The 15,346-nt window shown below is 32.8% G+C and overlaps 1 protein-coding gene across 1 annotated transcript in view; it reads right to left on the reverse strand.

The window, feature by feature from the left end:
* The window catches only part of spel1 (DNA mismatch repair protein spel1), an 89,882-nt gene that overhangs the window by 60,618 nt on the left and 13,918 nt on the right, over positions 1-15,346 (reverse strand). Inside the window, exons 6-10 of the mRNA XM_090378568.1 lie at positions 12,987-13,100; positions 10,199-10,285; positions 5,878-6,001; positions 4,839-4,925; positions 1,463-1,521 (exon numbers count right to left, since the gene is read on the reverse strand). Of these exons, the coding sequence (XP_090234694.1) occupies positions 1,463-1,521; positions 4,839-4,925; positions 5,878-6,001; positions 10,199-10,285; positions 12,987-13,100 (471 nt within the window). The remainder of the gene's footprint in view (positions 1-1,462; positions 1,522-4,838; positions 4,926-5,877; positions 6,002-10,198; positions 10,286-12,986; positions 13,101-15,346) is intronic.

Here is a 15,346-nt window from a genome sequence, read left to right on the forward strand (position 1 = left end):
CAGGGTCAGCATCTAAGCATTGCTGCTTAAAAACTTCGATAGCACGAAAAATCTCATCAAATTCCGTTCGAGTGACCTCTTTCTTGTGGGTAAGAGTTGCATCACCTTGACAATCATCGACAGCTTTATACGCTCATTGGGTATCTAAATTTAGATCACTATTGCTCAGTTCTTTGGAATGGGATTCAATTAATCCTTGAACTCATTAAAATCAAGGTCCTTTCTGATGTGAGTTATTTCTTCAACAACACCTTCCATTTCTTTTGGAAAGCCTTTAAATTCATTTGCACAGTGAGGAAGAAGATGCTTCCACATGGCTCTCATATTGCTTGATGTAAGTTCAAGCCATGACTGGTGAATGTTTTCAACGGCATCTTTGATGCTATACTTTTTCCAGAATTCTATCAATGAAATTGCATTCTCTCTAGATGTTGCTTGAATTGCTTGTTTAAAAGTGCTTCTCAGGTAGTAAGCTTTAAAAGTTGCAATACACCCTTGATCCATCGGTTACAGCAAGAAAGTTGTATTAGGTGGTAAAAATATTGCTTTGATATTTTCACACAAGGAATCAAGAGCAATGGGATGACCAGGAGCATTATGCAAAATTAATAAAGCTTTAAAATCAAGATTATTTTTTCTGCTTTGTTTGTTTTTTGTATTTAGGAGCATTAGCAACCAAGGCCATATTGATCCGGGGATATGCGGTGGTCATACCCAGACCTTTCCACATCCTCCGTATTTGGTGGGCATGGGCTCGAAACCCAGTCTAATCAGGAAGCATGTGCTATGCACTGCTGCTCCTGCCCACCTGGCTACGGAGGTGCCATCTTTTCTGCAATAATTTTCAACTGTTGGGCAAAAATAGCCTGTGAACCATTCCTCAAATAGAGCTTTAATTATCCATGCTTTCTTGTTAGATTGCCAAATTACTAGGAGTGATTCTTGATATAAGCCTTTAAGAGCCCTAGGATTCTGTGCACGATAAACGAGCATGGTCTTTAATTTTAAATCTGCCTCAGCATTTCCCCCTAATAAAAATGTAAGCCTATCTTTGGTGACTTTATAACCAGGTTGTGGTTTTTCTGTTTTAGCTAAGAAAGTCTTAGAAGGCATTTGCTTCTGGAACAATCAGGTTTCATCAACGCTAAATATTTGTTGATCACTATAACTTCCTTCTTCTGCAATTTCCTTCAAAGTGTCTGAATATTTTTGAGCTGCCTCTTTATCTACAACCTGTGATTAGAGATGAATCATTAATAGATGAATATTATTTTAGCTCAATATGTTGCTAACATTAGTAGTAACATTAGTTTAAACTAATGTTATTACTGGCATGAAAATAATAATTACAGTGAAAATTTTCAAATAATATTCACAAACTAAGTCTAAATCTCAGGAATATAATTTCTAATTATTAATAATAATGATATCTGTATAATAAAAACCAGAAGTAAATGATTACCTCTAAATATTTGATAAGAGCAGAAATTCCACCCATTGCAATATTCTTATCTACTTCAGCTGCAATAAAAAAGAGAGGAAAGTACTGTATAAAAACTGAACAGAGATTATATTAGAGAGAGAGAGAGAGAAAAAAGCCCCCCCTTCAATATTTAAGTAAACACACTGACGCTGATTACACACACCAAAGCAGTCATTTTTAATGTTTGCTATTGACTGGCAAAAAAAGTCTCCTCACTAGTGGTAATCCAGTGGTTATTCCTAGAGACAAAAAAATATCTGCATAAGCTACAATTTATGTGTGCAAGATTTTCCTCTCAAAGGAATATGGAAGTAGATAGCTTAAATAAATTTAGACAAATATTTGGAACGAATGGATCGGTGAAATGGGAAGGTGTGTTTTTTTTTTTTTTTTTTGTGGCTGATGTTGTATAAGTTTGCTTTCTTGCATCATGTGCCAGAGATCTAAGCAGTTTAATTCACTGGCTAATGATAAACATTATAATTAAAGCCAAAAGTTCCTAATTTTAAAAACAACTAATGAAAAAATATCAAATGTAATTATAAAGCATATACTTTACATTTCAATTAGGTCATACTACCTACTTCCCAGAGAATGGAAGAATTTACCTAAACTGAATTATTCTATTACCTGACATGTTTTGGTTCTAATTGGAGACATTAGGAAGCCCAACCCCATCTCTGGTAAGCTGTAAAGACTTTAATCTGAAAACACCAAGTTTTTTTTTTTTTTTTGATGAAAACCACAGATGGAAAAGTATTGGAACCTCTAGTTCTTAGTACATAGGCTAATATCATCTCCGCAGTTTGAGCACAATAGGATGGAATGAGTTTCTGTTAGCTTAGGCTTTCTGCTTAAGGCTTAACATTTATTCCTATTAATGGTCTAAATCAAACAATGCGATTCTGTCAATCTTCTAGAAAGTACTTCCAACAAGAAAAAACACTGTAGTTCCTTTACTTAATAAACTATATAAACAGTGTTACTTAAGAATGACAGAAACTTTCTTACACAATGAAATAAACAGAATCTACAGCCCTCAAAATTTCATATAATTTATTACTGATCATTTGCTACAAACATTACATAAAGAAAGAAGTACAGTTAAATTATAGCAAATGGACTATTAATACATAAGTCAAACGAAAGTCAATCAAGGCATAGGGTTCACTTTTACATTTATTCCACTGCATCAGCATCCTTTTTTTATTATTTTTTTGTTTCCTCCATAAAACATCCATATTTTGTTTATAGAAAGAAGATTTTGATGGCAGAATTCATGTATTACTGTCCCCACTTAGTGCTCTTAATTGGGACTATAAAAATATTCTTTTTACAAATAGTAAGATATACTATAACTTCTAAATGGCAAATAGTAAGCATTAAAATTATAACTGATTTAGATTAACTTTCCTTTATTCATGTTTTCCAGCATTTTATTCCAACTGCTTTTTTCTTTCTTTTCTTTTTTTTTATAATAATATTATGCAACTTTCATACCTTTTATATTCATCTACTTTCTACTGGCAGAGTGTCACATATAAATGCTGTTGTTGTTATTTGGTTTTTAGGAGCATTGGCAACTAAGGCCATATTGCTCCGGGGATATGCGGTGGTCATTCCCTGACCTTTCCGCATCCTCCGTATTTGGTGGTCACGGGCACATATAAATGCACCATGAGTTTCAAAAGCATAACTCTGACACTGTTCCAATTGTTGCATTAGGCTAACAATTCAAAATGCATCACGCAGATACTGTAATAAAAACTGCCAGTTTTATCACGGTATTTCTTTTAGTAGCAAGACTCGCTTTACAGACAATTTAACAATAAGCCTGACCCTATTCCAATTGTTGCATTAGGCTAACAATTCAAAGTGCATCACTCAGATACTGTAATAAAAACTGCCAGTTTTATCATGGTATCTCCTTTGGTAGCAAGACTTGTTTTACAAACAATTTGTGATGCTATATCTATAAAAGACAAATGTGCAGCCTACTAAGTATAAAATAAAGCTTGATGCTTTGCACGTTTTACTAATTTCAATTTTCATATCTCTGACAGAAGATCCTTAACTGCCATTTCAGTCAACTGTCCAGAGGCCTAGGCTTGACAAAATTAACAATGTATAGACATAGCATCACACAACTTCCCTTAGAAAAATTAATAATTATTCAAAACTATAAAGGTATTGTGGAAAAAATTGTAAAAAACAATAATGCAAAAAAATTGTTTTAAAGAACTGATTGAAAAGGTGCAGGAAATATTACAAGTGACCGATGTGCAACATTCCAAATGATTTCAGAAGATCAGTGTGTTAATAAGGAAATCATTTGACAAATAGTAACCCAGGATTTGAAGAAAATGAAGGTGCATCTGTTAACAAGGTTTGTTCCACATTTGTTAAGAAATGGCCAATGGCAGGTGTGAGTTGAACACTGCAGGAAACTCACTGAGGCCACTGAAAGTAAACAACTTCCTGAATTTGATCATTACAGGAGACAAGACATGGTGTTTTCAGCACAACTCTGCAACAAAGCGACAAAGTGTGGAGTGGAAGTCGGAAAACTATCCCAAAGCCAAAAAAGTTCATCAAAGAAAGGTCAAAACCATGCTCATCATTTTCTACGATAGCAAGGGAATTTTGCATAGAGTTCATGCCCAATGGTCAAAGTGTTACTACTACCTACCACTTGGATGTTTTGAAATGTTTGTTGCAGAGACTGTCATGTGTGGCCTCAGTATGGAGAAGACAGCAGTTGGTTCCTTTTGCATGAAAACACACCAAGCCACAAGGTACTCATTGTTTGGGAATTTTTGGCTAGCAAAAACATCTGTGTAGTGTCACAACCACTGTATTCATTAAACTTAGCCCCATGTGACTTCTTTTTATTCTTGAAGCTCAAGGCATCACTGAAAAGCTATTATTTTGATGACGTTGAAACCATTCAAAGAGCTGTGATGAGAACATTAAACAGTATACAAGTCACTGCTTTCCAGTTGCTTTGTGATCATTGCATGCAGTGTGTGGACACAGGAGGAAGTTACTTTGAATAAAACAAGGTTAGTTTACTCATACATGGGATAATTTTTTCTAGCATCAGTCTCATTTTCCAATTGCCACACAAGTGTATTTTGAAAAATCCTTATAAACATGCATTTTGGAGCCACAAAGCAAATAAAGTGATTTAGGGATAAGATAAATTGATTTAAGAAATGAATATGCAGTAAAATCAATGCTAATTCACAGCATTATCAGTACTGCTAGAATCAATGAACATATTTAAGAATAATTAAACATAAAAGATATTAAGTAAATACATTACTATAAACTAATGAAACTTCAAAATCCTTACGAATTAAAGAACTTTGTGCCTGCATTCCTTTCTTAAACTTGAGTAACCGATTTAAATCTTGTGTGATATCTTTAATACTGAAGTCACCTAGTTAAAAAAAAAAAAAGAAAATTAAGCTGCCAGGACAATTTAATTAAATGAATAATAATTATTACATTCATGTATTTATAAGCACTCAATAACGTTTTTAAATTTCATGCTTTTGAAAAAAGTGCAATGTAACTGCAACTCTACAAAGTGGTAGTAAATATGCAGTTATGTAAAGTTTGCAATTATTAATTTTTTAAGATGAGATGGTACTAATTTTTTAGTAAATTTTAAATAATTTTTTCCCACTGCTACAGAATAAAGCAATGTCTTCCACCTTAAAGAAAGTTATCGGTATAATTCTGTAAGTAGTTTATTCTGGAGAGAGAGAGAGAGAGAGAGAGGGGGGGGGAGAAAAAAAAAAAAAAAAAGGGTATTAGAATAGGTTCTTGGATGCCTTTAAGCTGCCAATAGGTGCATGTGATTCTGATTATAATAGCACTTCTCATGTAGAACTGAAGTTTGTAACCACGTTCAAACTTTTAGTACCTTCCAAGGAAAATACACAATGGTTGGCTAGTTAAATGATCTATTAGAACTTCAAATGCTTACTTTAATACACTTCAAAAAAACCAACTTAGGAAAGTGTTTACTGTGTTTCCACAGTCATTTCATCTAGCTATCTCATTAGAAATTAATAGTGCAGATAATTTCTGTGCAGTTCCACATATTACATGAAGAATGTGCCCTCATAGTGCATGCTTATAACATTATAAACAAAGGTCAAAAATTGCTATTTTATACCTTGCCATTTTTCTATTTTTAATACAAACTTTTGGAAAACAAGATTTTTCATCTAATACAAGACTATTTGTGTTCCAAAATGGTGTGTAATGAAAATAGGGCTAACTAAATCAAATAAAATTTTTCTGTGTTTTGTAACAAATATATCATGTGCAACAAATTATTTCAAAACATTTAAATTTAAACATATGAAAAACAAACCACCTACTTGACTTCATTTCAGATACTAAAATATTATTTCTTTTCATGATGTCTTTCATGTTGCTATAGTTACCACCCATGTCTGTGGCTGGCAATAAACATTCTTTTGGACTCAGATGAACCAAAAGTGCCTAAAAAAAAAAAAAAGAAGCATTTTAACAATGTAGAGACAACAAGGAAATAAAGGCATTTAGGCAATTATAGCACTAATATGCAAAAACATAGAAGCTTGAAATTCTATATGGATAGAGAATGTGAACTACATGGTATATGAATTATCACGAAAGCTAAATCATAATAATGTGTGGTTATTGCTTTGATCTCTATACAAGCTTTGCTGTTTACTAATAGTTGAATGGTGGAAAGAGTATTCCTTCCAATAAGGCAATTATAGCAACAAGATGCCATGGTACACCGTATACATCCGATTTAACCTCATATGATTTCTTTTTGTTCATACAATATTTCAGAAAATTGAAATTCTATAGGAATCAAGATTGTGAACTATATGATGTACAAAGAACCAGAATCATATTGTTACAGAGTCTTGCCCCCCCCACACACCTCTCTCTCTCTCTCTCTCTCTCTCTCTCTCTCTCTCTCTCTCTCTCTCTCTCTCTCTCTGTGTGTGTGTGTGTGTGGCTATTTGCTAATAGTTGAATGCATGGAAAGAGCATTTCCTACACCACTTTAATGACAGCCTTTTTAAAGAGTTTTGGACACATTTTTAAAGATAAAAGACTTCAGAATAAGAGAAAACTTATTTATATTGCACCTACCATACAATAAAAGCAAGCTTCCACTTATTTAAAAACCAAGCAAGCAGCACACCTATATATAGTTTGCATTTTAAAACATTTTTGCAGAAATTATGGATTATCAAAACTTCATGAAAGGGAATTATTAGTATTAGTGGTGCAAATGATGCAAGGAAACAAGTTTATATAGCATCAGCAAAAATAAATAAATAAATAAAACACATGGTGTGGCAATTAAGTTCCAAGACCAGCACAATAAAAAATGGTTTTATTTTTATTCAATGTAATCACCACCTGATTGAATACAGTTGTTATGCCATTCTAAAAGTTTTTGAAAAGAGTCAGTGAAGGCATCCAAAGAGATATTCAGTTTGGTAGTTACATTTTTCTTTATGTCTCAACATCCTGAAATCCTTTCCTTTGAGGGCAGTTTTCACCTTGGGAAGTCTGCTGGTGCTATATTGGGAGAGTAGGGCGGAAGGTTGATCTGTAGAATGCAATGTTCCATTGGAAATGTTTTCACAAGTACAGAATGGGAAAGGGAATTGTCATGCAACAAGAACCAACTGCTTTTCTCTCAAAATTGCAGCCTCACCCAGGAAATGTGGTTCAATAGTCTTTGAAGCACCTGTATGTAAAATGCAACACTGACACTCTCCCCCCCCCACTTCAGTTACAAATTCTTTGTGAATCACACTGTTTGTTGAAAAACATGCTCAGCATCATCTTGACCTTGGACTTCTGTAACAAAACTTTGGGCCTTGGCAATGATTTTGAAGTCCACTGTAAGCTCTAATGCTTTGTCTCTGGGTTATACTGAAACACCCAATGCTCATCTCCACTGACAATACAGTTGAGGAAATTAGGATTGCCTTGACAAGTCTAGATGAAGTCTTTGCATGATGACACTCTTCATTGCTTCTGCTCATCTGTAAGGCTGTGCACAAATTTTACACAGACCTTCCATTTGGAAAATGGAAGGTCTATGTAAATTCTTCCAACAGAATTTGACAAATTGTCACCTTATTCATCCAACTCATCAGCCATCATTCTGATTGATGGTAAAATGACAATCTCTTGCCCGAATTTTGTGAACTTTTACGCTCTGTCCTCATTTGAGAGGTTGACGGACATCCAATTCTTGGATCATTGCAAACAGCCTCACGTCTTTGAGCTGCTTATACCAGTCAAATACAGTGATATGACTTAACATTTCATCATCATGAACAGTTTTTAATGTTTCATATGTTTCTTTTGCAGACTTTCCCAGTTTAAAGCAAAATTTGATATTCATTTGTTGCTCCATTGCAAAAAGGAATGTTAAGCTACTAATGAAACTGGTTGTTAGTTGCAATCTGTCAGCCTAATGGAGGATCTCTGTACATCTGTTGGAAGAAGTTTGAACTACAACATACCACTTAAGTTTCTTTTCAAACACATTGAATATGATCACAACAGCATCAGTCCAGGAACTTAATCACCACACCTCATCACTTTGAAAATTTAAATTTATTCAAACTACCTACTTCCACAACACCAGATGGAAGTTTGCTCTAACAGTCAATTACTCTCTCGCTGAAAGCAAATTTTCACACATCTATTCTGCAGCAATCCTTTTTCAATCTAGGTTTATTGTCCCCTTATGTGTGTTGTCTGAGAAGAATAAGGATGCCATCAGCATTTAGTTTACTCAATCCATTTCAATAAACATTTCAGTCAAGTCTCCTTGCAGGTGCCAACAGTTTCCAAGCTTTCAATTTGCAGAACTGACATTTTTCGTGGTAGGCTTCTTGTGTCCTTGCCTCTGCACCCATTCCAAGAGATCCACATCCTTCTTATAATGAGGCTTCCAGACCTGTATTCAAGATGCACATAACTATTACTTTATGAAATGGAGATAATCACCACTTTATCTCTGCTGACAAAATTCCTGTATATCACTAAACAAAAAAATAAATAAATAAAACAGTGTTATTCTGGAATTACTGCTTCCTATATGTATGCAGTATTTTGCATAAATCAATCTGATATGTTTTATTCCGAAACAAAACTCAATTTGTTCATATATTACCATTCTTATCTGCAGAAGCTTTTTTTTTTTTTTTTTTCTTAAAATGCCATGGCAACTATGTGAGAATGACCATATTTAAAACTGTAAATTTTAAATATGTTCACTTTAAAATTTAGAGTCAAATGCACTTATTTCATTTTTCCATGTAGTAGTAAAGGCATGTGATGCAAGAAAGCAAGCTTATGTAGCAACAGCAAAAAAAAAAAAAAAAAAAAAAAAACAATTTCACACATCCATTCCCTCTAAACATTTGTCCAATTCCTCCTTGAATTTATGCTATCAACTTCCACAACGACAGATGGAAATTTGCTTCAGCAATCAACTACACGCTGGCTAAAGGCAAATTTCCGCACATCTATTTTATAACTGTCTTTCCTCAATTTGAATTTATGTCCCCTAAGGTTCGTAATCTGAGCAAGAGAAATCCCATCAGAATTGAACCTGTTCAAGTCCTTATACACCTTAATCATATCACCTCCCAGGTGCCTAGTCTCCAGATGCTGCAATTTGCAGAACATAAGCCTTTCTTGGTAAGACCGCCCCTCACCAATCTTGTTGCCCTTCTCTGTACTCACTCAAGCAACTCTACATCCTTCCTAAAATGAGGCCTCCAGACGTGTACGCAGTACACAAGGCGTGGCCTAACCATTGTATTTCAGTACCAGAGCTGCTGTGTTATACAATATACAGTTGAAAAATGGATAAATGAGGATGAGCATAGAATATTTAATGGCTGAAGCCAATGCATACAAGAAAGGAGGCAGGAATGAAACCTAAACCTTTTAATAAATTCTAAGGTTTGTAATCAGAGATAGTATTAATCACACCTGGTTGCATTATTTTTTAGAACTTAAAAAGTTCATTGTAATATTTATTATTGACTGGAAAATGTCATATGGTATTACTATAAAGCTATTTTACCTACATTAAAGACCAACTAACTAATAAACAATGATGCTATACATTTTTTCAACTATCATGTCATAATGAATGCAGGAAATCTTGTATTTAAATTGACACTGCACTATATGGACTAAAGTTGTTTTTTTTATATGATGAAAGCAAATTTATTATTATATATTTTTTTTTATTGTTCCTTACCAATTTTTGGAGAGAAGTTTGCAGCCATTCAGGGCTTTCTCATATTTTAATGCTGCAGTTTTAGCTGTTTTTTAATATTTTTGGTTTATTTCTGAGTACAATATATGTTGTAGGTTCACTACCTACAGTAACCTTGTTTTTATTATAAAAACTTAAGCCTATGCAATGCAGTATCATATTCCAAAGTTATAAATTATTGGCATCCATCCTTTCAAAAAACTACAACTCTGTAAACAAATAACTAGGGTAGCCAACATCTGAAAAGTTTTCGAAGGTGCTACCATTGCTGATGGGTATAAATCTCAGGTCTGGAGGTAAGAATCAAACCTACACCAATTCAAACAGGAGACAAGTGTTCCATCTGGAACACATTTCCATCCATTAAAAGAAACACCTACCTGAAGATTTGAGAAATAATCATTGTCCACAAACTCACATACTGATAATTTTCGCAAGATAGCATCACCATAAGCAACTCCAACAACCTGGAAAATACATTAAATTATTAATAATATAGCCTTCCAAGATTTTATGCTATATGATGTTGTACACTTACAATAAACACATCAGCTAGTAAAGGTTATATTTCAACAAAGGTACTGAAATAATTGAATTAAATGTGTTTTTGCATTAATTTTATGCCTTGAAAGACTTTTGTTTCTCCGTTGATAGGGGCCAAATTTTTGACATGAAGGCTTGGGTTCATGCTCACATTACAGATGATGGTATCCAGGAATTAATGTAAACTTTTAATATTATTTTATGGTGATTCTTTCTTTCTTAAAACTAGATAACACTGTCAAAGCTGTTTTGAAACTTAGTATAGACCCTTGCCATCTATCTCTCATTATATGGCAAGGGTCTACATTAGCAAACTTTTATCATGTTTAAGTGAGCAGTCAAGTGGTACATAGAAGAAAAACTTCCAATTTATTAAAACATAATAAATTCTTCAATTATTTTCATTGAATAAAATGTTTCACACAGATATTTACAATTACACAAGCATAGACATTTGCCTTTGTAAACAATAATATAAAACTTGTGGTCCCACATCATACTAAAATAATAACAATACATTATTTTTCATTACAGAATTCTGTCATTTTACCCTACATTTTTTTCCCTTTAAAAAATAAAATGTTGAGGAGTCAGTCACTTCTATACATGATTAAAAAAAAAAAAAAAAAAAACGCAAAACAAAACACATTTGTTATATTCAAATTCCTTCACATGAATATAACAAATGTGTTATAATAAATTTCTTCAATATATATATATAGGATCAAATTAATCCAAAAATTAAATAAAGAGATAGAAATTAATAAAATATATGTTAAAATTAATAAGAAAAAATAGTAGGAAAGCAAACATCAGTGGCAGCAGAAAAGCACAATCCACTACATGTTGCTTATAATAAGCTAAATTAAAATAGGATATTTGCCAGTAGCATGGCAAACCAGTAGAGTGAAAAAGAACTTAACCGAATAAAATAACATAACAATAACAGAAAAATATATATGGGAGGGGGATAAAGAAGAAGAGGGTAGTGTTGAAGCAACATTCCTAAAATAATTTAGAAAATTAAGCCAATTGAAAGACATTTAGCAGCATCCTCTCGATGGCACCAGTTTCTGAATTATGTGAAATCTCACCAAGGAGGAAACGTAGACTAACAACATTACATGACCAAATAAATTGAAAATAATAATTAATAAAATGAAATAAAATAGACTGACCATTATGCCCCATCTCGACAGAGGACCACGAGGCCAATAATAGTCAGGGAATCACTGCATTTCGAACGCTAAACAAATCCATGCAACGACAGAATGATACTAAGATCAGACCGCCGGTGCAATTGATTTGCATAGTGGGTGGTCCTTATGCAGCGAAAAATAATAAAACAGAAAGCCCAGTACTTGCATGGCCAAACCACACCACTGACAAAATAATAGTTGAACTGAAAATATATAGAATCAAATTAGGCTATATATATATATATATATATATATATATATATATATATATACACACACACACACAGAATTTGTTTATAGTATGCAAATAATAATGAAAAAAGGATAGAATGTTATTTTTTTCTTTTTAAAAAGATGAAGAGAATGACAAAAAGAACAAAAATTGTAACAAAATAAAAAAGACATGCATGAGTGCATAGAAAAATCTTTGGTAATGCATCCTACCACTGGTAATGATTTTCCTACCACTGAAACAAAGGTGTTTGGAAATAAAATTCTATATTTATTCTTAGCCTTATAAATGAAAATCAAGGGATAAGATATTTACCTGTTTGAAAACTGGCTGTGTACATAGCTAGCATAAAAGATGGCTCAAGACATGATGAATCCATTTATCACATTTGTAAATTGTATTTCTTATAGATATCAATTTGTCTTTGTCTTACATTGTATGTAAAGTATTTCAGTGGAAAAAGTTTATTCCCTAAAGCTGTTTAACTCAGCAATGGGCAAAAAATCTTAAAGAATTTTTCTAGCCATCAGCAGAATGTGAATGTAACCTGTTGTATGATTTTTTTTAATGACAGAGGTCTGCTGACCACTTATTATCACTCTGTCAGCTTATTTTAAAACAACAGCTTCCAATATTTTGCCTAAAGCAAAAAAATACATACATAAATAAAAACATAAAAAAAATATATATAACATGAGATAAAAGATGCAAAAAAATCGTTGGAATTCTTTTAAAATGGAGTTATGAAGCTTATAGTACTATGATGAATCATTTTTTATCACTTTTTTGAAAGATATAATCACTTAGCTGTCGAATAATTGATTATCTAATTCTCTTTTACTCATATATGTTTACCTTTTCTTCCCTATTAAGAATCTATTATAAAAGTTAATTATCTTAAGATTCTCTTTCTCTCTCTCTCTCTCTCTCTCTCTCTCTGAGTTCTTAAAAGCTGATCATTGTAATTTCTGCAATACTGCTTCACTTTTATTCCTTGTTATATTAAGTTAAATTAATATGTATCACAGCTGTAAATTGAAAGAATGGCATTTCAAATGGTAGTATATTAATCCAATTCAGCGAAAAATTGGAATTGAAGTCTTTGTATTCAATAACTGTTTAGGAAAAGGCAGAAGAAATTTGAGCAAGAAATTTAATTTTACTTTTCTTTTAATAATAAAAGAGGAATCTTACCTGCTGTTTGGAGGAATCAGATCCACATTTAACTGCTATTACACCTTTAGAATCTGTCATTTCAATATTCCCAAACAATGTTTCTTCAAGATCTGTTAAGTCTCCTGGAGAGGCCTAGAAAATATATTTATAAAAAAAAAAAATATATAAGAGATGATTAAATATAAGTGGTTTATATCCAGTTCTCATTTATACTTCTGATTATTTGGATATGCTTTATTTATATTTATACGAGGGGTAATTCGCGGACTGATGCAAAATCTTATCTTAATTGCAATCATCTGAATCTTCTATGGATTTCTCCTCCTTGAAATACTATCCCTAGAAGTTTACACACTTTCACCACCGTCGCACTCCAGCATTAAATGCTTCTTGCAAATCATTTTTCGAAAGGCTGCAAAGTGCTTCCATTGTGGCTCTGCGCACATCGCTGTCGAATGCAAAACGCTTGCCTTTCAGAGCTTTCTTCAGATGTGTAACAGGAAGAAATCACATGGGGCGAAGTCTGGTGAATAAGGGGGATGTGGCAGAACCTCGGCACCTATGGCAGTGATCACTGGCTGCACAATATTAGCTATATGTGGCCAGACACTGACTTGGTGGAGAAACCACGTTACACCGGAAAGTTATTGATGTGTCTCAAAAATGGCGTGGTGAAGTTTGACTCTGAAAACCTCAGAGTATGCTCCCTTATTCACAGTTGTACCACAAGGCATAAAATGTGGTAGTCTTCCAAGAATGCCTTTTATGTCAAAAAACACAAGAACCATTTGTTTGTCAGCTGAACTAGAAGGAAATTCCTTAGGTTTTGGTAAATTAGAATGCTTCCACCTGCTCAACTGTTGTTTTGTCTCTGGATCATAGTGAAAAATCCAAGTTTCATCAAAAGTCACTATTTGATTTAAGAAGATTTGACCCTGTGTTTCAAAATGATCAAGCATTTCTCTGCACAAGACTACTCTTTTCTGTTTTTGTTCTGGAGTCAAATTTTGTGGAATCCAGCAGGCACAGATTAGTGACATTTTCAGGTCAATCATTCACAATATTGAGCACTAACATATGAAATGGACATTCTAACAGCTCATTCACAAAGTGTAATTTGCTTGCCTTCATCCTTGCCTTAATGGTTTTTTATCCCTCAAGCAACAGAGGAAGGATCGATAAAAATATATTTCTAAAATTCCAAATAAATCATTTTTAGAACAAAATGCAATATTGTATCATACATTGCAAAATTCAGGAGTAATACTGTAAGGACAGATGAGAGAAGATTGTGACTTAACCTTCTGCTACTTACATGGTTTCAAACAGATGTTACTTTTTAATTTATTTTAGTTTATTTTTTTGAAATTTGGAAATAAAAATCAAATCCTTCCATATACCTTTCTCCACTAATAGTCTCTAAATCAGTATTTTCTATTGTCATTTTGATATAATATGAAATATGTGATGTCAATTTTTTTTTTTCTTTCTCTTTTTAGCATTTAATAAATGCCAGGTAAGTGATAGCATTTTTTTCTGTGTGACAGCTCCTTTCCTCCATAGCTTTGGGTGTGAAAACCAATTAAATTAATATACAAGATGGAAAAAAAAAAAAAAAAAAAAAAGCAACAAAAATTAACTAAAGATCATTACCTATTACTTCACACTAGTGAAGGTCCATTGAACAACACAGGTAAGAAACTACAAACTAGCACAATACAAATCCAAACAATTTCTTTGTATTCCCTAGACTAGATCAGTATGAAATAACAGTTAAACTTTCAGTTAAACTATGTCCTCATATATTAATTTAATGGTTTTTTTATCCCTTAAGCAACAGTGGAAGGAACAATAAAAATATATTTCTAAAATTCCAAATAAATCATTTTTAGAACAGAATGCAATATTGTATCATACATTGCAAAATGCAGGAGTAATACTATAAGGACAGATGAGAGAATATTGTGACTTAACCTTCTGCTACTTATATGGTTTCAAACAGATGCTACTTTTTATTTTTTTTTAAATTTGGAAATAAAAATCAAATCCTTCCATATATCTTTCTCCACCAATATTCTCTAAATGATTAAACAGTATTTTCTGTTGTCATTTTGATATAATATGAAATACGAGATGTCAATTTTTTTCCCTTTGGCATTTAACAGATGTCAGGTGAGTGATAGCATCTGTTTCTTATATTGTCTGTGAGGCAAAACAAGAGAGTCCAATCTTTCCATAGCTTCAGTTTTGCTGGGCAGAAATTAAATATGAGCAACTGGCAAAATATACATTGATGTGGTGTCTGTGTCTCAATTTGGGAATGAGTGACCTTGAAAATTCTAAGAAATATGATAAAAAAATATTATTATTGGTTTTAT

This window comes from Mastigoproctus giganteus, chromosome 7 (genome assembly GCF_048544385.1).
Source record: "Mastigoproctus giganteus isolate SK-2022 chromosome 7, ASM4854438v1, whole genome shotgun sequence".
Lineage (NCBI taxonomy): Eukaryota > Metazoa > Arthropoda > Arachnida > Uropygi > Thelyphonidae > Mastigoproctus > Mastigoproctus giganteus.